The sequence below is a fragment of the Artemia franciscana genome, chromosome 3, assembly GCF_032884065.1.
Source record: "Artemia franciscana chromosome 3, ASM3288406v1, whole genome shotgun sequence".
Lineage (NCBI taxonomy): Eukaryota > Metazoa > Arthropoda > Branchiopoda > Anostraca > Artemiidae > Artemia > Artemia franciscana.
The window spans coordinates 22428066-22454973 of record NC_088865.1 but is presented as its reverse complement, the minus strand read 5'-3'; the positions used below and the strand labels follow the sequence as shown (position 1 = coordinate 22454973).

The window sequence follows — 26908 nt, the reverse complement described above, 5'->3', positions numbered from 1 at the left end:
AAATAATAATAATAATCAGAATAACACTTTTCATACGAATTTTGAAAGTATCAAGCACAACGATATTCTGACCATCCCTTATAACTTCGGGTCATTGCAAATTACATGGGTGATTCAGAGGTCAAAATGAATTAATGCATAAAACAAGCAGTGGACAAAACTGACGAATAAGATTCGTTGCCAAGTTCACTTTTCCTATCGAAATTTCCTTTTCGAATTTCCTAATTTCACTTAATGTATGATTATGTACAAGAAAAAATATCAAAGACTTGGTACGTTTAATCTTTATATTTACAAAAATCTCTGTTTTTAGAAATCGCTACGAGTTTCAAGTGCTTTGTGACCAGAACGTAAAATAAGCCGTAAAAGCGGACTTCGGAAGACTGGCTAATGAAATTTCTTAAATAGGTATAAATTTAGAAATTATCAAAAGAGCTAAAAGGAAGAACTTCGGTCTTTGGATCTGACGATTGTGCACCATTCTACGAAGACACATACTTAAAACCAACCACCAACTTCTATCGAAAAACAACTGCTCATGACTATGATGCTTTTTAACCATGAAACTGTTTGTATTTATTTGTATATTATGAAATTTCCTTTGAATGTTTCCATTGTTGGAAAAGAATACAATTTCAAATCAAGTTAAAAGTGCTGGCCTCAGGCAGCTTGGTGGTCCGATGAGTCGTTAGTAGGTATAGTATTGTATCAGATTAACGACGGTTCTTGACTACTAAGGTCCCTGCGTCGGCCCTGCAGTGCATTGCTGCAGCATCATTCGATCTCTGGGTCCCGTATTACCAAGCTAAGGTCAAACCCACTGCGCCACCACAGGACTAGTAGGTATAGTAGTTAGTAATACAATTTCAAAGGTAAATACTCGGAAAAATTATGTTACCTTCGTCCGAAATGAAATTGTAAAACTAGAAACGAATCACATTGCATCACTCTGCCTGAATCTTTATCAGATTAGATTGTCTAAAATTTACTTTTATTTACAATTATTATTTTTTCATTTGCTTATGCTTTTACTTTAATATTTGATATATACATATATTTTTGAAAATTAACTAGGTTGCCATCGTCCTTGCGTTGTCAGTGTTTCCGAAGAGAAAAAAGCCGAAGAAGAAAACATACTTCATTCTAAGCCATGGTACACGTATACAGTAATGCCGATTCAGGTATGCATGATTTCGTTTTAATTTAACATAATTCCTTTCAGATTAACAAGCTATTCTCGTAATTTAGATTTTTTTTTAGTGTTTCCGAAAAAAGGAAAATAAACTCACTTTCTGTGTCTTCTTGTTTCTTCTATCAAATTATACATTAGTTCAGACAAAAAGACAAAGATGAAGACGAACAAACAATACTGTCCGAGCAAACAGTTTAGTTTGATTTGTTGTCTAACAAAAACATTTGTCAACACTGATATAGAATGGTTTGAAGGATTAAGTCATGTGTTATCAGCTTTGCTCGTCTTTTTCTTTCAAAATAAAGTTTGTTGCTCGGAAGCTTTTGCAATTTAAGAAAAATTACAAAAAAAAACAACACAGAACTGTCACAAGAATTGAATCATTAATTCTGTTTTCTATTCCAGATTCTATGCAAATATAGCATACCAGACTGTAAAGAAGAAAAGGCAACAAAATATTATATAATTGCCTTTTTCGTGAGTTTAGTTTGGATATCTCTATTCTCATACATTATGGTTTGGATGATCACAATCATAGGCAAGTAAACTACCGTATTCTGAAATTATTCGTTTTTATCCACTGCATAATATTATTTTTGATTATGCTATCTAATATAAAAAGGATGAAATATACCTGAGACCCAAGAATAAAAAAAAAAAAAACACAATAATGATACAGTAATGATTAAGTAACGTTGTATTTCAATGCTCATAAGATTGGTTATAGGACTTAGTTAATAAAAAAAGTGAATTGCCAGCTTCGTCACCGGGCTCTTGTACATATGGATTTTCTTTCACGCCTGTCTTCTAACCGAGGCTGTTGTCCCAGTGAAGCAGCATGTTGATTTTCACCATTATCTGCTTCTTGCATTTTTATGTAACCTTTGGGATAGTTGTTTGTGTTTCGAAATATTTTTGGATAGGGATTGATTAGATCACGAGAGAACCCATAATTTAAAGAATATGCTAGGCGTTCTTCAGCGGCATCATCAGGGTCTAAAAACTATGTTGTATGTGTCATGTCTCAACCGGTATCTGATGGCTAAAAAATTTATTTCGGATAACTTTTGGACCATGGGCATTTCAGATACATAAACTAAAAATACATCAGATTTTATTGCTAATGTAAGATTGTTTTAAGAAACTTAGGTTTCAGTCTTAAGGAACAAAGTTCTTTCGTCTCTCAATATACTTTTTAGCCATAAGACATTTGTTGAGATGTGATAGTACTTTAATTCATAAGAATAAAATTTAAGTACCTTATAAAAATCAAATAATAATAATAAAATCAGATATATCTTCAGTGTTTGCGTCTGAAATGTCAGTGGTAAATAAGTTATCCTAAATAAACATATATTTTATAGCCTTGCGACGCTAATTGAGACATGAAAGCACTTTTCTTCTTAAGATTGGAACCTAAATTTCTTAAAACCTTCTAACAATAGTAATAAAATCAAATGTATTTTAAGTGTAAGTTTCTCAAATGTCAATGGTCCACTAAATACTCGAAAACGTACGTTTTTGGCCATAAAATGCCACTTGAGACATGGAAGTACTTTGTCCCTCAGGACTAAAAACTAAGTTTCTTAAAATGATCAAACACTAGTAATAAAATAAGATATGTTTAAAGTGTATGCGTCTTAAAGGATCATGGTCCGCAATTTACTGTAAAAATTCCCCCTTCCCCGTAAAATGCCACTTGAGAGCTGAAAGTACTTTATTTCTAAGGATTAAAACCTAGTTTTTTTTTTTAATGATCTAACAATAGCAATAAAGTCCGATATATTTTAAGTGTATGCATCTGTAGTGTAAATTGTCCAATAATCTTCCAAGCATAAAATCACCACAAACCACTATCAATAAAAAAAAATGAAGCTCAAAACGAACAGAAATTACAATTAATAGCCAAGCCAAACTCAAAACAAGCAGAAACTAGACCTACGTTGCCCGGACAACGTGAAGTGTTGCGGCAACCTTTGTCTGGCTTCGCCGATTAAAGTGTTGCGAGAGCAACACTTTAGTGTTTTGTTTCTTCGCTATCGATCAGTAATCACATGATCAAAGGCTATTCCTCAGCGTCGAAAAAAATAACTACAAAATAATATCGAAAGAAGGGGCTAAATTGACTTTGCAGCCAGTTGAACTTTACCCTTCTCAATCGTAGACACCGTGACGGATGAAAACTTGGAACAATATCTTATATAATCTAGTTGGTATTATAAAGCTATCCGTAACTTTTCAGGATTAAAATACCATAGATGACACTAATTATTACGAAACTACCTCATTGTTTTATGTTATCGTTTGTACCCGTTGCATAAACACTTAATTCTGTCAGATTTAAAGAGATAGAATACAATTTGCACCAGAGTACACAATTTCTAGCCCAAAGTGAACAGATTCTTACTTACAAGTCCCTCTCCCGGGATAGACATCAAGTTCACCGGAAACAAATAAATGGGTACACCAACTAGCAAAAGTTGCAAACCCCTCATCGCTAAAGATGATTGTAGCCCAACAGCCGATTATTACTTACAAGTCCCCTACATTTCTTACCACTGGAACCAAATTGGTTTATCCATCAAATACACCGGAAACAAATAATAGGTACACCAACTAGCAAAAGTGGCAAACCCCTCATTGCCGAAGATAATTATGAACTAACAGCCGTTTCTCGCCGAAAGTGAACCGATTCTTACTTATAAGTCCCTCTCCCGTGATAGGCATCAAGTTCATCGGAAACAAATAAATGGGTACACTAAGTAGCATAGTTGCAAACCCCTCATCGCTAAAGATGACTGTAGCCTAACAGCCGACTGTTGCTTACAAGTCCTCTATATGTCTCATAATTTGTATCGGCCTAGATTTCGTTTCAGTGTGTACCTTACTACTGAAGTTGTCAACTTTTTGAAACTTTCAAACTGGTATAACTCAGGAAGGAATTTTTGTACCAAAAAGTGGATGTCATATACTTTGATCAGCTCATCAAGAGATATCGATTGCCGTCGAAAGAAAAATTCTATCTTTCTTAGTTCAAAAGTTGATTTTTTTGCCGTAGGCCAACTTTCTAACGTCACCACTTAGAAAGGAGCAAAGGATAAGCCCCAATTTCTTTAGCAATGAGAGAACTTTTAAAGTTTATTAGGCACATCTGATACCATTTCTCTACTGCAGTTTGAAGTCCTAAAAACCGAAAGATAAACTCAGCTGAAATCACGAACAGAAATGGGTAGAAACAATAGATGGCAGCACTTTCGGACCCGTGGGAAAATGCCACATTTTTGCTTCGGTAAGTTTTTCTATTTATCACTCAAAGAAGATATATTGGCTGTGGGGCCGGGTAACTGCCGCATATATTTAACACTTATAGATTTTAATCCATCATCAATTTGAAAGTGGTGCCCCCCTGCTTGCTTGCTAGAACGGAGCTTTCCACTCGAAAGCAGAAACATGGTATGATGAAACGAAAGCTTGGCTGCACAACTTCAGATACTCCTCTCTGACATAGGCTATATAACTCCACTTCACTTCGCACACCGTAGCCTCTGTCTCGTTGGACAAGCAAAAACCATCCTTTTTGGCCCCAGGCAAGAGTTCTGCGGAGCTTTCCAAAATGTAATGTCATATTCATCAATCCAGCCTGAGGTCCACACTTTCCATAAAAACCGCAAAGGTTAGACCCTTACCAGTTTCCAGGAATAATCTGAGATCGGCGGCATAGAAAAAAAAACAACAAAAAACAAACAAACAAAACCGGGACAAAACCAAAGTGTTGCTCTCGCAACACAATTAAAATGAGTAGGGCTGATAATCCCCATGCCTTCTTAAGACCAGAACATGATTTGTGCTTTACTGAAAACAATATCAGTATATGCCAATTAAACTGACAATCCACGGTTATTTGTTTGTTTTTTTTTCCGTAAAGTGCAAATTATGTTTTGGTCTTGAGAAGGCACGGGGGTTTTTAGTGCTACTCATTTAATATCTGCTCATTTTTATTTTGACTTGGCTATTTATTTTAGTTTCTATTCATTTTGAGCTTCTTTTATTTATTTATTGTGTTTTGTGGTAGTTTTACGTTTGGAACATTATTTGATTTTATTTCTGCTCATTTTTGGCTAAATGGAGCTCTTTACTTTTCTTTGAAAAACTTGTTTTGTGGGAAAAGTTTTTAAATTGATTTGCATAACGAGATGATATTGATAACATCAGTTATCCCTTTCATGACCAAGTCCTTATTTTTCCATCAAATTTGACACAAAATACATGATTCCTATCAAAAGGACACGCTGATTTTGAATATGCTGATTAAAACTTCCTAAACTAATTGAGAAATAATTTGCTCAAAGTGCGACTCCGTGGTGCCACTGGGCAAAGCAGCCTAATAAAATGCTAGCCGAAGGAACCAAAAAATCCCGCTGAGCAAGTCACTTTTTTCTAAAAGAAAAAATTATTTGTTAAGAATGGAAAAATTCAATAAAAAGATGCTAATTATAAATCTGTCATTGATGATACTCATGATTCTCAGCAAAATAATCCTTCTCTTCATTGATGCACAACGTCACTCCACGTTTGGAAAAAATTGAGAACGGACTAACCGTGCCTTTGAGAACACATTTCTCATCTCAAGCGTTGAGAAACAGAGCCAGGCCAGTGCTTGCCCATACCACTAAGACGGACGTCGTCTGGAACCAAGGCACCACAGCTTTCTCGTCTTTTTTGTTAGCTGTAACAGCCGGCTGTAAAGTGCTTCCATTTTTCCTTTTCGACAGTGGCATAGACACGATTCATATCACAAACTTTCGTCAAAACTCAAGCGGTGGCAATTTTTCTTTGGGATACAGGAGAGTTTCAGAACAATGGTGTTGCAGACTGTCAAATCAACAAAACCCAAAAAAGGCAGTGTCCCCATTTCAACGACTTTCTATCTTTACTATAGGCTGGCTTTTTCTGGTAGGAAAGAGCTACACCCCCACCTGGTCATTATAAGGTTTTGCTAGTGGAGTGGCTGTGGAAAAGGAGATAGACCCAGGAAACCTTCAGTTATTCGTTAAACGACTACCGCCAAGTCGAAATCCTTAATTATCCTTGAAAGCTTGGAACTTTCCTTGATAAACGTCAAAATGGTAGACAGAACCGCTCATGCAGGCCAAAAATTAAAGCTTATAACCTCTTTTTTATTGGCTTTGTCGGGTTATATTGCTTTAGTGTGAAATGTCCTCGGAGGAAAATGATGAACTCGTCAACATTCAGGTAAGTTCAAGCTTCACTAACTGCTTGAAGTGGAAGTTTAGCAGGTCCATGATTGATCGCAGCTTGAAAAACCTGTCTTTTTCGCCGGCTGTTCTTGTCAGGTTGTCTCTGACATGCAAGTTTCCTACAATCTCTTCGGATCTGTATCTCGACATCCTTGACGCTACAAAAAGAACAACCAAGTCAGAATTAGTTGCCCAATAATCTCTCATGCTTGAAAGCTGGTGGTACACCATTAACAGATTTATCCCAAGGAACGCCGTAAATTAACTGTCTGTGGCACTGAAATTCCTGCCTTTCTGAAGCAAATAAAATTTGATTGAAAAAAAAACAGAATATGAAGAAGCTTATTGCTCAAGCAGGTGAGATAAACATCCATTGGAGTTGCTTCATTCCCTGTTTCCTCTAAATTATCCTCAGGACTCATCGAGTCAAACTGGTAGTTTCGTGTGACAGCTTTCTTCCAATTCGTTTGTGGTTCAATGACTGCTGTTTTTCTTGTCAGTGGCCTTGCGTTCCAAGATTACTGCTGCTTTAGAAATTGCTTATCATGGAGTATTTTCGAAATTGCTATTTAATCAAGTACGACCAGTGGGACTGTACAATCGTTGCCACGCAAGGGCCTTGGCTGCTGGGACTGCATGGTCCCAAAATAGAATCCGGCACAGCGGGTGTCCAAAGAGCTTTATCAGATTTTTTTTTATACTAAAATGTTTTGTTAGACATCAGTAACAACTCTTGCAGTTTTTGCTTTGATCTTACCACGCTGTAACTTGTTATCACCAATATAAAACCCGACTTCTTACCTTTCTTGAAAAAAAAAACAAACAGCCAAACTTCACTGCAGCTATGTAACTCCAACTTAAAACTACCTTGACCTGTTACCCATCAATCGAGTGGTTAGAAAAGGTGGAACATGATAAAACAGGTTTTATAACTGTAGCAATCGATTTAGAAGTGCCGGAAGGGTTTTTACATACTGGGACTGTGAGGTCCCGTCAGTCGTGAAAGGGTTATATAATCAAAAAATTGATAATATCATTAGACAATTCATCAATCAAAAACTTAATAAGCCATTACTACTATTGAACCAGCTCAATTCTGCGACGATGAGAACGGACATGCAGGCAAGCAGGATGACTAACTTCCTGGCTCACGGTGTGCAACCTAGGATATAAATGCATACAGGGCTATTCCCATTCATCTGACATACATCTCTTCATTCTTCCGCATCCTTTCAGAGATATATAAAACTTTGACCAAATAATAGGTTTACTGTATATTTTCGTCATTATTTCATCATATATTCTATGAATTAAAACAAAACATATCAAATAGCGTTTCCCATCATATTTATTTTTTCTGTAATATGACAGTAAAGCTTCATTGGAGTGTTATATTTTGAACTTAATTCTAGCTCCATATTTATTTTGATATTCCATATTAACAGGACCTGGTTTTAATTTCTAGTTTGTGACACTAATATAATGAATTTATTTATTGATTTACACAAGCTTTATATCTCCTTAATTGCAATTTTACTTCATTCCAAATTTTTCTTATGTATTTTTTATTCTCTTTCTATTGTTTTGTCGAGCTTTTATTTATATTTTTATTCTGCCTCTTCTGATTACATTTTACTTCTACCCACTCGTTTTGATATCTGTCCGATATTACCCCCTACTTAAACTTCAGGAACCAATTGTTTGGAAATAAAATTGTACCAGATAGTTTGTGGTACCGGGCTGCTAGTACAGAGCAATTTTTTGAATGGGAAAAATAGAGTTTTGAATAAAAAAAAAAACATACATGAAAGAATCTTCTGTTTTTGTTGATTTCAGACGTGTAAAATTTATCAAGTTTAAGCTTGGCCATTAAAATCTACTAGCAAGTCGATTTTGTACCATCCCGGAATCGAATGAAAAGCATCCCCTACAATGACTCGATCTAAATGGAAATTGCACCATCAAAATTTTGGATTTTTCAAAGTACAAAGGACCTCCAAATTTAAAATAGCTTTTGCCCCCTGGCTTCATCTTAGAACTATTCTTTACCTGCAAATCAAAATTTCTTAAACTGTTGTTTTGATTAATACAAAATTATAAAGATGACAAGCCTCGTGCAAAGTTTCACAATTGTTTTTACACTGGGACGTGAAAAAAAAAATCTTAAACTAACTCGAAAAACTTCAAAATAGTCTTTGTAAAAATTCAACTATCGACAATCTTTTGATTTCTATTCTGCTAATCATATGTTATCTCCTATTTATGCTGTATCTATTGGATCAAATTTCTTTTCATAATGTCAATGGACGGAGCCAAACCGGGCCAGGGCGCCCTATGTTAGCACTTATCTTTCTATTGGTCAACAAAATGTAAGGCTTATGTTCTTACACAATATTACCCATTCAGTAAGTTTTTCTTTATCCAACTTGCTGCCAATTAATGGCAGGGTTTGCCTTTTGCTACAGCAGCCAGGAAAGTTCTATTTTCTATAGCTCCTTGAGAGTATTTTTTTGCTTATTTTCTGCTGAATTTTTACACACGTTCCTTATTGTCAAATGTGGTACCCACCAAGCGTTAAAAATGTATAGCTGCATATGAAGGTCGTTTTCATCAGAAATAATATCTCGGGTTTTCCCAATTGTTTAAGACAAATATGGTTATGTCAATATCCACTTAATCAATTCATTTTTATTGTCCTCAGTATTTTAAGAGCCCTCAAAACAGAATTTTTTGGCTCCTGGCTATGGAAATGTGAAATTTTGTGTGTTTGGGTCAAAGTTACATACTTACTGTTTTCTAGTGTTCTTGTTTTTATTTTGTTTTTAAAAATATAAGTTCATCGATTTAATTGGTTGTAGAATATTGGGAGGACTCTTATTTGAATGGAAATCACAAGCAACCAGGAAGGCACAAAGAAATCGTGTGTCGCTTGAAAGATACTTTCGATATAAATTGAAAATGACTTTATAAAATTCAATTGTAACTTCTTTTATCAATAATAATTTCGTCAAAACACCTTTGGAGCTAGGATTATATAACACAATAGATATCTTATAGAACATTAACTAGTTTAAAAGAATACGGGTTTTTGTTTTTACATTCATGAATCTTCTCTATTACAAATGCATTAGAAACATCCTCCATCGGTGAGGAACATTTCCGCAAGAGGCCTTACCTAATGATTTTCTCTTCAGGATTCACGCTTGGAATTCCAGATACTGTGATGGGCCTCACTTTTGTTGCTGCTGGAGCCAGTATTCCGGATATTCTTTCCAGTCTTGCTGTTGCTAGGGATGGTAAGATTGCTCAAAATCGATTTCCATGATTTTATTTAATCTGAATTGTAGTAACATTTCCAGCTAAGAGTTTATTTTGTTTTCATTGCACTTGGTTGACAGCATATAGCATATACCTAACTACTTTATGTATTTTTGATAAGCGTTCTTAGCAGCGTCGGGCACCTTATATATATTTATAATTCTGTTAAAGCTAATTGTTTTTTTTTCTTTTTTGTTTTTTTTTAATCTTTGAAGCGTTAGAAGAGGTGACCCTTGCTCTCGATGCTTTGAATATCTTTAGAGTTTGAAAAAAAAAAATGTAACATTGATACATTTTTCGTGTTGCCTCTCAAAATTAAACGATCTATAGTAGTTATGGCTTTGTATTTTTAAGTTCAAGTGGCCATTCTTGTGATAATTTAAAAAAATGTTTTTATCCCATTGTAATTATCGTTGACTTTACAAAAAATTGACCAAACTTTAGCGCAATAGAGGGGGGTTAAGGAGGTGACAAGCCTATTATATATAGAATAATTTCAGTCCATTTTAAGTTTTAATGTCGTGTTTTGCTTTCTTTTGATGAAATTGTTTTTTAATTTAATTTCTGTTCCTGGCTATCTTAGATATAGTGAGTGCTACTGCCCCATCAGACTTGACTTTTCGCATATCAACGCTTCAAGAAAAAGAATTTGTTTATTGTATTTGCTTTTCGACATAAATTATACTTGTCCAAATTGAAATATCAACTCCACAGCAAGAAGAGAACTTACATAAGTCACAGGTTAAATCTTAAATCACTCGGATTTTCCCTCTATTCATCATTATGGCACAAGCCATATGGCTTATTGTCAAATATTTCTTTTTTATATTGTTTTTTTGTTGATCAAATAAATGAATTCTCTTTCTCTCTAAAAAAGCGCCTCTCATAAAAGTTTTAGCAGATGGGCATAGAATTTTTTTAGTGCTTAGATTGATTGGACAAACGGTCTATAATAACGGGTTATTCTTTTGGATACATGAAACAGTTTGTGATAACGAACTGTAGTAAAGAGCGACTCGGCTCAATAGTAGCCAAAACTCTAAAAAACGGAATTTCGATACCAGTAGCAACATCAAAAGAATCTTGTTTTAATGCTGATTTTAAATATATAAGTTTCATCAAGTTTAGTCTTACCCATAAAAAGTTACGAGCCTGAAAAAATTTGCCTTATTTTAGAAAATAGGGAAAAACACCCCTAAAAGTAATAGAATCTTAGCGAAAATCACACCATTACATTCAGCATATCAGAGAACACTACTGTAGACGTTTCAAGCTCCTATCTACAAATGTGGAATTTTGAAATTTTTGCCAAAAGGCAGATCGCGGATGCTTGTTTATTTGTTTTCTTTTTTCCAGAGGTGATAGTATCGACCCAGTAGTCCTAGAACGTCGTAAGAGGGCTCATTCTAACGGAAATGAAAAGTTCTAGTGCCCTTTTCAAGTTACCAAAACAATTGGAGGGTGCTTTGGCCCCCTCCCACTCCAATTATTTCCCCAAAGTCACCAGATAAAAATTCCTAGATAGCCATTTTATTCAGCATAGTCTAAAAACCTTATAGCTTTGTCTTTGGGGGCAACTTTATCCCTCACAGTCTCCGTGGGAGGGGCTAGAAGTTACAAACTTTGACCAGTGCTTTCAGGGGGATTTTTTGGTTGGGGGGGGGGAGTTGTTGAGAAGAGGGAGATATGTTGGGGGAATTTTTCCATGGAGGAATTTGTCATGGGGAAAGAAAATTTTCATGAAGGGAGCGCAGGATTTTCTAGCATTATTACAAAAAAAAACAATGAAAAAATAAATATGAAGAAGTTGTGGATTCGGGAAAGTAAGGAGCAGTATTAAAACTTAAAACGAACAGAAATTATTACGCATATGAGGGGTTCACCTCCTCCTAATACCTCACTCTTTACGCTAAAGTATTTTTAGTAATTTCAACTATTTATTCTACGACCTTTGTGATTCAGCGGTCATTCCTAAGGAATTGGGACAAAATTTAAGATTTATTGTAAAGAGCGAGGTACTGACAAAGGGGTAAACCCCCTTATATACGTAATAAATACATACGAATAAAGAAGTTCGTTGCGTAAGCTAATTCGTAAGTTACGTATATCTTTTACTAATAAAAACCCTGGTAAAAAGCTCTAGTTGCCTTTTTAAGTAACCAAAAAAGTGAGGGGGCAACTAAGCCTCCTCCTCTGCTCCTTTTTTCTCAAAATCATTCAATCAAAACTATGAAATAGCCATTTAGCCAAAATAAAAAAAAAATGCAAGTATCGTTTTAATTATTCATCTGCGGAGAGCCAAAATCAAAACATGCATTAATTCAAAAACGTTCAGGAATTAAATAAAAAAAATATTTTTTACCTGAAAGTAAGGAGCGACATTAAAACTTAAAACGAACAGAAATTAATTCGTATATGAAAGGGGCTTCTCCCTCCTCAACGCCCCGCTCTTTACGCTAAAGTTGTTTACTGTTTTAAAAAGTAGAGTTTTGAGAAAGTGTCAAACTTTAGCGTAAAGACCGGGGCGTTGAGGAGGGAGCAGCCCCTGTCATATACGAAGTAATTTCTGTCCGTTTTAAGCTTTAATGTTGCTCCTTACTTTTTGTTAAAGAAAATTCTTTTTTTATTTAATTTATGTTTGGAACGAATACCACTGTATGCCAGTATTGTCTCTGACACTAGAGAAAGAACCTTTCAATATTAAATTGAATTAAATTAAGCTGAATTAAGCTTAAAATCTCTAAATAAGGGTTTTCTGATATGCCAAATTTGATGGTATGATTTTTGTCAAGATACCTTTATTTTTTGGGGGCGTTCCTCTGCTTTTTTGAAAATTAGGCAAGTTTTCTCAGGTGCTTTGCATTTGATGGGTAACTTGAAGCTTAATGAATTTTTGGCTATATATTTGGAATCAAAATAAAAATCTTATTCTTTTTGTATGTTAACTTTTAACAAAACATCCATTTTTAGAGTCTTAGTTACTTTTAATTCGACTCGCTAATTACTAACAGTTTGATTGATCAGATTTGTGTGATAGCCCATATCGGTACCTAAAACCTTTCGCGTGCTCTCCTATTATTCTCACTGCATTTTTTCAAATTGTACACGTCTATAGAGTGATTAAAAAAACAACAAAAAAAACAAGTTGTTTTAAATGAAAGTAAGGAGCAAGATTAAAACTTAGAACGAACAAAAATTACTCCGTATATGAAAGGGGCTTTTCCTTCTCAACGCCCCGCTCTTTACGCTAAAGTCTCTCTTAACTCTACATTTTAAAACAGTAAAAAACTTTAGCGTAAAGAGCAGGGCGTTGAGGAGAAAAAGCCCCTTTCATATACGGAGAAATTTCTGTTCGTTTTAAGTTTTAATCTCGCTCCTTACTTTCATTTGGAAAAACTTGTTTTTTTGTTTAATTTTTGGACGTTTTTGAATTAATGCATGTTTTGATCTTGGCTCTCCGCAAATAAATAATTAAAACGAAATTTGCACATTAATTTTTTGGGGCTAAAGGGATTTTTCATAGTTTTAATCGGAAGATTTTGAGAAAAAAGGAGCGAGGGGGGAGGCCTAGTTGCCCTCCAATTTTTGATTACTTAAAAAGGTAACTATAACTTTTAATTTTTTACGAACGTTTTCAAAGGTAAAAAATATACGTAACTTACGAATTAACTTACGTAGCGAACTTCTATATTCGTATGTTTTTATTGCGTATATGAGGGGACTCACCCCTCGTCGATACCTCAATCTTTACGCTAAAGCTTAAATTTTGTCCCAATTCCTTAAGAATGACCCCTGAATCACAAAGGCCGTAGAATAAATAGTTGAAATTACTAAAAATACTTTAGCGTAAAGAGCGAGGTATTACGAGCAGGTAAACTCATATGCGTAATAATTTCTGTTCGTTTTAAGTTTTAATGCTGCTCCTCACTTTCAGTAGAAAAAACTTTTCATATTTATTTTTCATTATTTTTTTAAATAATGCTAGAAAATCCTGCGCCCCCCTCCATTGAAAGTCTCTTCCCCCATGAGAATTTCCTCCATAGAAAGATTCTCCTACGTAACCCCCACCCCTTCAACTCTCCCCCCAAACCAAAAAAAATCCCCCTGAAGACGTGTGTACACTTCCTAAAGTCTTTTATTGTTTTAAAAAGTAGAGCTGTCAGGAACAGTCAAACTTTAGCGTAAAAAGCGGGGGCGTAAAGTGTGGGACCTTACCAAACGGTTTGTGATAACGAACTGTTTGAATATTGCTAGCCCATAAAACACAACTATATCAAACAGTTTATGGTAAAGAACTGTAAATAAGCAGAAATTTGGCACAAAAGTAATCGAACCTTTAAAAAAGTGCAATTTTGAGAACAATTAAGACATCGCAATAACGAGTTTTCTTATGCTGATTCTAAATATACAGTATTCATCTGGTTTAATACAACCCATGAAAAGTTACAAGCTTGAGAAAATTTGCAAGATTTCTCAAAGACCGGGGAAATATATCCTTAAGGTGTCAAATGATCTTAATGAAAATCAAACCATCACATTCATCACATAAAAGAAACTCATTGTAGAGTTATCAAGCTTCTCTCTAAAAAAATACAGAATTATACATTCTCCCTATGGCTGATTGCATCAAAAAATAGTCCTAGAGAATTAGGGGAGAGTTCATTCGAACGGAAGTCAAAAGTTCTAGTGCCATTTTTAAGCGACCGAAAACATTGTGGGGCGACTATCTACCCTCCTATGCCTCTTTTTCCCCGATGACATCTGATCACAATTTTGAAATAACCAACTGATTCAGCATAGTTGTAAAGGTCTGACAATTTTACCTTTGGGTATGGCTTGATCTGCAGCAACCTTCTGGGAAAATGAATGACTCATAATACATAACACATAAATAGCTGTTTGATGAAAGCTATGGCAACAAAACTATTTTTCCATCAACAGTAATATTAAATATTTCGAATTTTCGTATAATATACCTATTTTTGAACCATAGTGGATTCCAAGAAAATATTGACAAAACCGGCAAAAGTACACGCGGATACGCTTTTTATCACTTTTACTTGAAATTTTGAAAAATGGAACAATGAAAAATACATGACTTGAAAATATTGAGTTATAAATTATAGCAAATGTTTGTTTATAGAAACGACCTTTCACCTTGACTAGCAGGCCATAGTTTTTCCTAAGTTTTCCCAATACAGACAATAACACCAACTCCCGCGTAGCTTTAATTGACAGACCAAAAGGCAACCTGAGGTGATTAATAGAATCTTTATTTAAAATAGTCAGCGATCCCACCGTAATTGAATGATGCTGGAAATCCTTATTATTCTTTGCCACTAAGATTTCCGTTTTAGTAGGTCCAATCTCTAATCCTATCTCCCGTAGATGTGAGTGTAATATTTCAATTGCATTTCGCATTGATATTAAATTTCCGGAAAATAACAAAATATCATCAGCGTACGACATGTGGCTAACGTCGATACCGTCAATCACATATGGGGATAGGAATTGCGTGGCTGTTCTGATTGTGCTATTAATTATAAAGGGGCTGGGAACTGACCCTTGTTTTACTCCACGACGTAAAGAAATTCGGTCTGAAAGTCACCCTTCCGGAAAAATTCTCAAAGAAGAATTACCGTATCAACCCGTCAAACACTGGCCAATAAACGGGTTCATTCTACTACGCTATAATGATAAAAAGAAAAAGCGTGGTTATGCAACATACTATCAAACGCTTTTGAAATGTCAACTCCGCACACAAGTAGTTTTTTTCTAAAAATTACGATGGTGTTCCAATATTTCTAGAAACATTGCGTGTGCATTTTGAACCCCTACACCACTTTGAAAACCCAACTGATGATCCCCCTCATCACATTTTGTTGATAAATATGGGAGTAAAATATTTTAAAATAATTAACTAATAACAAAACGAAGTGCTATAGGTCTATATGATGAACAATGTGAAGGATCCTTGCCCTTCTTGCGTATACAAAAAACTACTTTACCTTCTCCCATCAAAGAAAGGACATAATAAGGCGTTACTATTACTTGATATAATAACATAAGACGCTCTAGTAACTTTGTAGCACCATACAGAAGGTGCTCTGGTAACAAACCATCTGGACCGGGGGATTTCCCACATTTTTTTGATCTAATTTGATTCAAATTCCTGTAACAATTAAGATTTCTCCTTCTATTCTTGTTATTTACCCTTGAGATCGTAAGAATTTTCAACCTAAAGAAATCCCTATCCTCGTACCTGCTTCTATATATTTGAAAAACATTAATTTTTTTTCAATTGTTATTTCTTGACAGATGATGATCCTTTTGCTGTATAATTTTTCTAAGAAATTGCAATTAATATTGCTTGCTTGCATTTTTTGAACATGAGGGGGGCTATGGATATGACACCTATGCATATGAAGGGAGGCTATCCCTTCCTCAACCCTCACTCGTTACGCTAAGTTTTTTAGTCCCTTCAGAAAGATTCTTATTCCATAAACGACCCTTGTCTTTTAAAAGTCATTCTTAAAGGATCGGGAAAAAAGAAAAACTTTAGAGTAAAAAGCAGGGTTTGAGGAAGAGGCGGCCCCCGTCACATACGGAACAATTTCTGCTCGTGTTAACTTTTAATACTGCTCCTTAGTTTCAGTCGTAAAAACTTTTTTTTTCGATTTCTGATCGTTTTTCAAATCATGGCGGGAAATCTGCCTTCCCTGTTCCAAAAAAATTCTACCCAGAAAATCCACCCACAAGAAATTCCCAGGTGGAAAATTCACCCCAGACGAACTCCTGGAAAGATTCAAAAATTCTGGAAAGATCCAGGGGGGTAAAAATTCCCCCTGGAAAGTTCTCCTCATTTATTTGTTTTTTTATTTACTTTCGGATCATTTTTTAAATAATACCGGGAATTCCCCCTATGTCCGGGGAGAATTTTCTTCATAAAATTCCCCCTCCACGTGGAAAGTTTGCCTTCAAAAATTTTCATATGCTTCCATTAACAAGTACTATATGTAAACAATGAACAAATTGCATAGCTTGTAGCCCTGTTTAAAGTTTCCCCTGGAAAATTATCCCTGGTAACTTTCCTTCCTATAAAATATCTTCATCATAGCACATCCCCCCCATGCAAAAAAGTTCCTCTAAAATATTTCCATATATTTCTCAATTACAAATACTATACGTAAACAATGGACAAATTTTGTATCTTACATCCAGTTCCCCAGAAGGTTGCTGCAGATCAAGCCATACCCAAAGGTAAAATTGTCAGACCTTTACAACTATGCTGAATCAGTTGGTTATTTCAAAATTGTGATCAGATGTCATCGGGGAAAATGAGGCATAGGAGGGTAGATAGTCGCCCCACAATGTTTTCGGTCGCTTAAAAATGGCACTAGAACTTTTGACTTCCGTTCGAATGAACTCTCCCCTAATTCTCTAGGACTATTTTTTGATGCAATCAGCCATAGGGAGAATGTATAATTCTGTATTTTTTTAGAGAGAAGCTTGATAACTCTACAATGAGTTTCTTTTATGTGATGAATGTGATGGTTTGATTTTCGTTAAGATCATTTGACACCTTAAGGATATATTTCCCCGGTCTTTGAGAAATCTTGCAAATTTTCTCAAGCTTGTAACTTTTCATGGGTTGTATTAAACCAGATGATTACTGTATATTTAGAATCAGCATAAGAAAACTCGTTATTGCGATGTCTTAATTGTTATCAAAATTGCACCTTTTTAAAGGTTCGATTACTTTTGTTCCAAATTTCTGCTTATTTACAGTTCTTTACCATAAACTGTTTGATATAGTTGTGTTTTATGGGCTAGCAATATTCAAACAGTTCGTTATCACAAACCGTTTGGTAACGTCCCACACTTTACGCCCCCGCTTTTTACGCTAAAGTTTGACTCTTCCTGACAGCTCTACTTTTTAAAACAATAAAAGACTTTAGCGTACGATCATACGATCTTAACGAAATCACACCATCAGATTCAGCGTATCAGAGAACCCTGTTGTAGAAGTTTCAAGCCCCTATCTACTAAAATGTGGAATTTCGCATTTTTTGCCAGAATACAAATCACGGATGCGTGTTTTTTTTTTTTTCAGGGGTGATTGTATCGACTCAGTGGTCCTAGAATATCGAAAAAAGGCTCATTATAACGGCAATTAAAAGTTCTAGTGCCCTTTTTAGTAACCAGAAAAATTGGAGGGCACCTAGGCCCCCTCCCACGCTCATTTTTTCCCAAAAGTCACCGGATCAAAGTTCTGAGATAGCCATTTTATTCACCATAATCAAAAAATTGGGGACGACTTACTCCCCCGCAGTCCCCGTGGGAGGGGCTACAAGTTACAAACTTTGACCTGTTTTTACATATAGCAATGGTTACTGGGAAGTGTACAGACGTTTTCAGGGGGATTTTTTTTGGTTTGGGGGGAGAGTTGAAGGGGTGGGGGTTACGTGGGAGGATCTTTCCATGGAGAAACTTCTCATGGGGAAGAGACTTTCAATGGAGGGGGGCGCAGGATTTTCTAGCATTATTTAAAAAAAAATGAAAAATAAATATGAAAAGTTTTTTCTACTGAAAGTAAGGAGCAGCATTAAAACTTAAAACGAAGAGAAATTATTACGCATATGAGGGGTTTACCTTCGTAATACCTCGCTTTTTACGCTAAAGTATTTTTAGTAACTTCAACTATTTATTCTACGGCCTTTGTGATTCAGGGGTCATTCTTAAGGAATTGGGACAAAATTCAAGCTTTAGTGTAAAGAGCGAGGTATCGACGAGGGGTGAGCCCCCTCATATCTATATATAAAAATAAGTTGTCTGTGTGTGTGTGTCGAGTGACGTCATGTTTGTGTGTCGACTGACGTCATGTTTGTCGACTGACGAGATTAAAGACCGGGACATCGGGACACAAATGACGACTGGGACACCGGGAAAGAGGGAATATAAATGACGACCGGGACACTCAAAGGGAAAGCGACCGTGACACAAGGAATGTTCGATTAGCAATCACCATCAACAAAGCACCAGGACACAAATGACGATTGGGACACAGGGAATATAAATGACGACCAGGACACTCAAAGAGAAATTACAGACCGGGACACCGGAACACAAATGACGACCGGGGCCAAAATGACGACCGGGACACAGGGAATATAAATGACGACCGCGACACTCAAAGAGAAATTATAGACTGGGACACCGGGACACAAATGACGACCGGGACACAGGGAAACAACAACAACGGGGACGCTGGAGGGCACAGGGGGATATATAAATGACGACGGGGACACAGGGAATGTTCGATTAGCAATCACCATCAACAAAGCTCAAGGGCAATCATTAGAATAATGAGGTATAGATCTGAATACAGATTGTTTTACCCATGGAAAATTATATGTTGCATGTTCAAGAGTCGGTAAACCCGACAATCTATTTATATGCACAGACAATGGGACAGCCAAGAATGTTGTATATTCGCAAGTTTTACGTAGTTAAAAATATATTTATATCTATCTATATTCACGGGTGGGACACAGGGACACAACTACAATGGCGCCTAACCAATATGTCGCTTAACGACTTACGCACGCGAGGGGGCTTGGGGGGCACGAAGCGCCCCCACCAACTAGGTGTTGGGGTGGCGCGAAGTGCCACCCCAACAGCAAGTACGCAATAAAAACATACTAATATAGAAGTTCGCTACGTAAGTTAATTCGTAAGTTACGTATGTTTTTCACCTATGAAAACGTTCATAAAAAATTAAAAGTTATAGTTGCCTTTTTAAGTAATCAAAAATTGGAGGGAAACTAGGCCTCCTCCCTTGCTCCTTTTTTCTCAAAATCTTCCGATTAAAACTATGAAAAAGCCATTTAGCCCCAAAAAGTTAATGTTCAAATTTCGTTTTCATTATTTATGTGCAGAGAGCCAAGATCAAACCATGCATTAACTCAAAAACGTCCAAAAATTAAACAAAAAAAACAAGTTTTTTCAAATAAAAGTTAGGAGCAAGATTAAAACTTAAAACGAACAGAAATTACTCCGTATATGAAAGGGGCTTTTCCTCCTCAACGTCCCGCTCTTTACGCTAAAGTTTTTTACTGTTTTAAAATGTAGAGTTAAGAGAGACTTTAGCGTAAAGAGCGGGGCGTTGAGGAGGAAAAGCCCCTTTCATATACGGAATAATTTCTGTTCGTTCTAAGTTTTAATCTCGCTCCTTACTTTCATTTAAAAAAACTGGTTTTTTTTTGTTTAATCACTCTATAGACGTGTACAATCTGAAAAAGTGCAGTGAGAATAATGTGACAGCACACGAAAGGTCTTAGGTACCGATATGGGCTATCACACAAATCTTATCAATCAAACTGTTAGTAATTAGCGAGTCGAATTAAAAGTAACTAAGACTCTAAAAATGGATGTTTTGTTAAAAGTTAATATACAAAAAGAATAAGATTTTTATTTTGATTCCAAATATATAGTCTAAAATTCATTAAGCTTCAAGTTACCCATCAAATGCAAAGCACCTGAGAAAACTTGTCTAATTTTCAAAAAAGCAGAGGAACGCCCCCAAAAAATAAAGGTATCTTGACAAAAATCATACCATCAAATTTGGCATATCAGAAAACCCTTATGTAGTGATTTTAAGCTTAATTCAGCTCAATTTAATTCAATTTAATATCGAAAGGTTTTTTCCATAGTGTCAGAGACAATACTGGCATACAGTGCTATTCGTTCCAAACATAAATTAAATAAAAAAAGAATATTTTTTTAACTAAAAGTAAGGAGCAACATTAAAGCTTAAAACGGACAGAAATTACTTCGTATATGACAGGGGCTGCTCCCTCCTCAACGCCCCGCTCTTTAAGCTAAAGTTTGACACTTTCTCAAAACTCTACTTTTTAAAACAGTAAAAAACCTTAGCGTAAAGAGCGGGGCGTTGAGAAGGGAGAAGCTCCTTTCATATAAGAATTATTTTTGTTCGTTTTAAGTTTTAATGTCGCTCCTTGCTTTCAGGTAAAAAAACTAGTTTTTTAATTTAATTCCTGAACGTTTTTGAATTAATACATGTTTTGATTTTGGCTCTCCGCAGATGAATAATTAAAACGATACTTGCATTTTTTTTTTTTTTTGGTTAAATGGCTTTTTCATAGTTTTGACTGAATGATTTTGAGAAAAAAGGAGAGGAGGAGGAGGCCTAGTTGCCCCCTCACTTTTTTGGTTACTTAAAAAGGCAACTAGAACTTTTTACAAGCGTTTTTATTAGTAAAAGATATACGTAACTTACGAATTACTTGTGTGTTTTTTTTTGTAATAATGCTAGAAAATCCTGCGCTCCCTTCATGAAAATTTTCTTTCCCCATGACAAATTCCTCCAAAGAAATATTCCCCCAACATATCTCACTCTTCTCAACAACTCCCCCCCCCCCCCAACCAAAAAATCCCCCTGAAAGCACTGGTCAAAGTTTGTAACTTCTAGCCCCTCCCACGGAGACTGTGGGGGAGTAAGTTGTCCCCAAAGACATAGCTATAAGGTTTTTAGACTATGCTGAATAAAATGGCTATCTAGGAATTTTGTCTGGTGACTTGTGAAAATAATTGGCGTGGGAGGGGGCCAAAGCACCCTCTAATTGTTTTGGTAACTTGAAAGGGGCACTAGAACTTTTTCATTTCCGTTAGAATGAGCCCTCGTACGACGTTCTAGGACTACTGGGTCGATTCTATCACCTCTGGAAAAAAAAAGAAAACAAATAAACACGCATCCGCGATCTGCTTTTGGCAGAAAATTCAAAATTCCACATTTTTGTAGATAGGAGCTTGAAACGTCTACAGTAGTGTTCTCTGATACGCTGAATTTAATGGTGTGATTTTCGCTAAGGTTGCCTTTTGGTCCTTCAATTAAAGCTACACGGGAGTTGATGTTGTCGTCTGTATTGGGAAAACTTAGGAAAAATTATGGCCTGCTAGTCAAGGTGAAAGGTCGTTTCTATAACCAAACATTTGCTATAATTTATAATTCAATATTTGCAAGTCATGTATTTTTTATTGTTCCATTTTTGAAATTTTTAAGTAAAAGTGATAAAAAGCGTATCCGCGTGTACTTTTTCCGGTTTTGTCAATATTTTCTTGGAATCCACTATGGTTCAAAAATAGGTACATTATACGAAAATTCGAAATATTTAATATTAATGTTGAAATGGATCAACAATACGATCGATTTTTTACATGATCTAAAAAAAATACAATACATTTTCCCCTTAATTGTCGTGTTTAATGGAAAAATAATTTTGTTGCCATAGGTTTCGTGAAACAGCTATTTATGTGTTATGTATTATGAGTTTTTATGCGTTATGTTTTATGAGTGGTTTTAGTGTTATACACTAATGAGCTATCATACGCTATTTATTATATATTTTTGATTTATTATGAATATTATGATCTACCTCGTCCTTATCGCTAGAACTGTAATTTTATAGTTTTTCAGTTTTCTTTTCATTTATTTTCTATATTCCTCTGTGTACATTCCCCGCAAGCCTATTTTCTTGCTGTTCTTGTGATTCCTCGGCACGCTTTCTTTTCTTACTTTCTCTATCAGCAGCAAGTTTTTTGGCATAGACTCTTTGAGCAGCTTCCTCGGCTGTTGCCATTGTAGGGTCTTCAGTCATTTTACAATTAAACATTTTTCCGTGAACGCATGTCTTAAATACCATTAATGACGTCACCGTCAAAGCAAAAATGACGACAACTAATTTCATGACGTCAGTCAACACAGAAACATGACGTCACCTGATCCACAGACAGACAGACAACTTATTTTTATATACATAGATAGATATATATATATATACTCACACAGGGAATATAAATGACGACCAGGACACAGGTATTTAAGAATATCGTTCAAAGACAAATTTTTAATTGTAAGAAGACCGTTGAAAGAGAAATTTCTAATTGTAAAATGACTGAAGAACCTACAATCTTCAAAGATACCACGATAGGAAGACTACACTGTTCACCCCAATCAACATGAATGCTTCTTTCTACGCCTACTTTTGGTGAATGTACCCGGTCCGACATCCTTTGAGTATTTGAGAACTGTAAACGGTACTATACATGACACTTACCGTAGTGCATGCCAAGCTCTGAATGACCAGGCAGTCCTTTACAAGTCAGTCGACACAGTTTTGGAACCAAATGAAGCGGTTAATTAACCATCTGAATTTTTAAATTCCATAGATCTTTCAGGGTTTCCACCACACGTGCTACAACTAAAAATAGGCGTACCAATAATACTTCTAAGAAATATCAACCCACCAAAGCTTTGCAATGGCACGCGACTTGCCGTAAAAAAAACAATGGAAAACCTAATAGAGGCCACAATCTTGACAGGGCCTTTTGAGGGTGAGGCTGTTCTTATTCCTCGCATTCCCATGATTCCAACGGATCTGCCTTTTCTATTTAATAGATTGCACTTCCCAATTCGATTAGCCTTTGCAATCACTATTAACAAAGCTCAAGGTCAATCATTAGAAAAATGTGGTATAGATCTTAATACTGATTGTTTTTCACATGGACAATTGTACGTTGCATGTTCGAGGGTCGGTAAACCTGACAATCTATTTATATGCAGCGACAATTGGACAGCGAAGAATGTTGTATATTTGCAAGTTTTACGCAAATTATATTGTATTGTATCTATCTATCTATCTTCTATCTATATAAAAACGAGTTGTGTGTATGCATGTTTGTTTGTTTGTAAAAAGAGCGTTTGCATATGACCTCATTATTAGTACATACGGCTTTGTATATGCAAAGACAATGGGAAAGCCAAGAATGTTGTATATTCGCAATTTTTACGTAGTTTAACTCCTGCAGACGAAATGAATGCTTGCCTGAAAAATTCTAATTTATGGGCACACGTAAAAATATTAAAATTAACTACAAATATGCGTGTCCGATTGCAAAACGATAACTCTGGTCAAACATTTTCAGATCAATTGCTGGCAATTGGAAACGGAAAGCTCCCAGTAGTGGGAAAGCCAAAAATGTTGTATATTCGCAATTTTTACGTAGTTTGAAACACATATATAAATCTATCTATATTCACAGGTGGGACACAGGGACACAACTACAATGGCGCGTAACTAATATGGCGCGTAACGACTTACGCGCGCGGGGGGGCTTGGCGGGGCGCGAAGCGCCCCACCAACTAGGTGTTGGGGTGGCGCGAAGCGCCACCCCAACAGCTAGTATATATATATATATATAGAAGACTAGCTGTTGGGGGGCGCTTCGCGCCTCCCCAACACCTAGCTGGTGGGGCGCTTCGCGCCCCCCCCCCAAGCCCCCCGCGCGCTTAAGTCGTTACGTGCCATATTAGTTACGCGCCATTGTAGCTGTGTCCCTGTGTCCCACCTGTGAATAGAGATAGATATAAATATATATTTTTAACTACGTAAAACATGCGAATATACAACATTCTTCGCTGTCCCATTGTCTGTGCATATAAATAGCATTTCTATTCCCTGTGTCCCGGTCGTCATTTGTGTCCTGGTGTCCCTGTTTGTATTTTCTCTTTGAGTGTCCCGGTCGTCATTTATATTCCCTGTGTCCTAGTGTCCCGGTCGTCATTTGTGTCCCGGTCTGTAATTTATATTCAAACAATCCCTGTGTCTCAGTCTTCAATTATATATCCCGCCTGTGCCCCCGGCGTCCCCGTTGTATTTGTGTCCCTGCGTCCTGGTCGTCATTTATATTCCCGGTCGTGATTTGTGTCCGGGTGTCCCAGTCTGTAATTTTTCTTTGAGGTTCCTGGTCGTCATTTATATTCCCTCTGTGTTGGTCGTCATTTGTGTCCCGGTCTGTAAGTCGTTACGTGCCATATTAGTTACGCGCCATTGTAGTTGTGTCCCTGTGTCCCACCTGTGAATATAGATAGATTTATATATGTGTTTCAAACTACGTAAAAATTGCGAAAATACAACATTCTTGGCTTTCCCATTGTCTGTCCATATACAAAGCCGTATGTACTAATAATGACGTCATATGCAGACACTCTTTTTACAAACAAACAAACATGCATACACACAACTCGTTTTTATATAGATAGATAGATAGATAGATACAATACAAATTAACTGCGTAAAACTTGCGAATATACAACATTCTTCGCTGTCCAATTGTCGCTGCATATAAATAAATTGTCAGGTTTACCGACCCTCGAACATGCGTTACACGCCATTGTAGTTGTGTCCCTGTGTCCCACCTGTGAATATAGATAGATTTATATATGTGTTTCAAACTACGTAAAAATTGCGAATATACAACATTCTTGGCTTTCCCATTGTCTGTCCATATACAAAGCCGTATGTACTAATAATGACGTCATATACAAACGCTCTTTTTACAAACAAACAAACATGCATACACACAACTCGTTTTTATATAGATAGATAGATAGATAGATACAATACAAATTAACTGCGTAAAACTTGCGAATATACAACATTCTTCGCTGTCCAATTGTCGCTGCATATAAATAAATTGTCAGGTTTACCGACCCTCGAACATGCAACGTACAATTGTCCTTGGGAAAAACAATCAGTATTGAGATCTATACCACATTTTTGTAATGATTGACCTTGAGCTTTGTTAATGGTGATTGCAAATGCTAATCGAATTGGGAATTGCAATCTTTTAAATTGAAAAGGCAGATCCGTTGGAATCATGGGAATGCGAGGAATAAGAACAGCCTCACCCTCAAAAGGCCGTGTCAAGATTGTGGCCTCTATTAGGTTTTCCATTGTTTTTTTTTAACGGCAAGTCGCGTGCCGTTGCAAAGCTTTGGTGGGTTGATATTTCTTAAAAGTATTATTGGTACGCCTATTTTTAGTTGTAGCACGTGTGGTGGAAACCCTGAAAGATCTATGGAATTTAAAAATTCAGATGGATAATTAACCGCTTCATTTGGTTCCAAAACTGTGTCGACTGACTTGTAAAGGACTGCCTGGTCTAGAATCTTGGTCAAAACAATATTGTTGATTTCGTGGATGTTTATATTTTTGGGTGCGAGAATCGCTCTTTCACTTAGCCATTTATTATTTTTATAATTTTTTAGAATATTCGGAAATACTTTTTCAATCAATTCATTTTTGGACGTCACTAAATTACAGAAATCAGCAGGTAGTTGTATACGTCCTGAAATTGAGTCTACTGGGAGCTTTCTGTTTCCAATTGCCAGCAATTTATCTGAAAATGTTTGACCAGAGTCATCGTTTTGCAATCGGACACGCATATTTGTAGTTAATTTTAATATTTTTAGGTGTGCCCATAAATTATAATTTTTCAGGCAAGCATTCATTTCGTCTGCAGGAGTTGATCTAGGTATTATAGGTCATGTTTGCCTGAAATCTCCCGCAAGCAATATTAATGTTCTGCCAAAGGGTTTCGACTTCCCTCTCAAATCTTTCAAGCATTGATCCAGAGCCTCGAGCGTTTTTTTGTGTGCCATTGTGCACTCATCCCAAATAATAATTTGCATTGCTGCAATAATTTACCCATCCCAGATAATTTGGAAGTATTGCACGTGGGAGTTTCTGTAGAATGCAAATTAAGAGGCAATTTCAAAGCGGAATGAGCAGTTCTTCCACCAGGCAGCAATGTTGCGGCTATTCCGGACGACGCAATTGCCAAAGCTATATCATTTTTTGATCAAATTGATGCCAGAATCAGTTTTATCACAAAAGTTTTACCAGTACCTCCTGGCGCATCCAAAAAGAAAATTTCTCCAACGTTGTTATCGACACAATGCATTATCGTATCATAAATGTCTTTTTGTTCCGACGTTAACTTGGAAATGTTATTTTGTACATACGACAATAGATCACTCGTACTGTAACTTTGTTCACGATCCAATTCTACACATGTTGAAACAGCAGCGATACGGTTAGGTGAAGGCATTCCCAAATCTTGAAGAGGTTTGTTTGCCATACGTACGCACAAATCTTCTATAATAACTAAAGTGTAGTTATAAATTTCTGATGTAAAATCGAAAGTCATATCTGACGTCTCTAACTGCTTTCGACGGAGTATATCTTCAGACATTTTTGACTTATATTTTTCCCATAAC

The 26908-nt window shown here is 36.1% G+C and overlaps 1 protein-coding gene across 2 annotated transcripts in view; it reads left to right on the top strand.

Moving 5' to 3' along the window:
* The window catches only part of LOC136025025 (probable sodium/potassium/calcium exchanger CG1090), a 107793-nt gene that overhangs the window by 67410 nt on the left and 13475 nt on the right, over positions 1–26908 (top strand). For both annotated transcript variants that reach the window (XM_065700664.1, XM_065700665.1), the window contains 3 exons: positions 1075–1181; positions 1598–1730; positions 9645–9746. In XM_065700664.1, coding sequence (XP_065556736.1) covers positions 1075–1181; positions 1598–1730; positions 9645–9746 — 342 coding nt within the window. The remainder of the gene's footprint in view (positions 1–1074; positions 1182–1597; positions 1731–9644; positions 9747–26908) is intronic.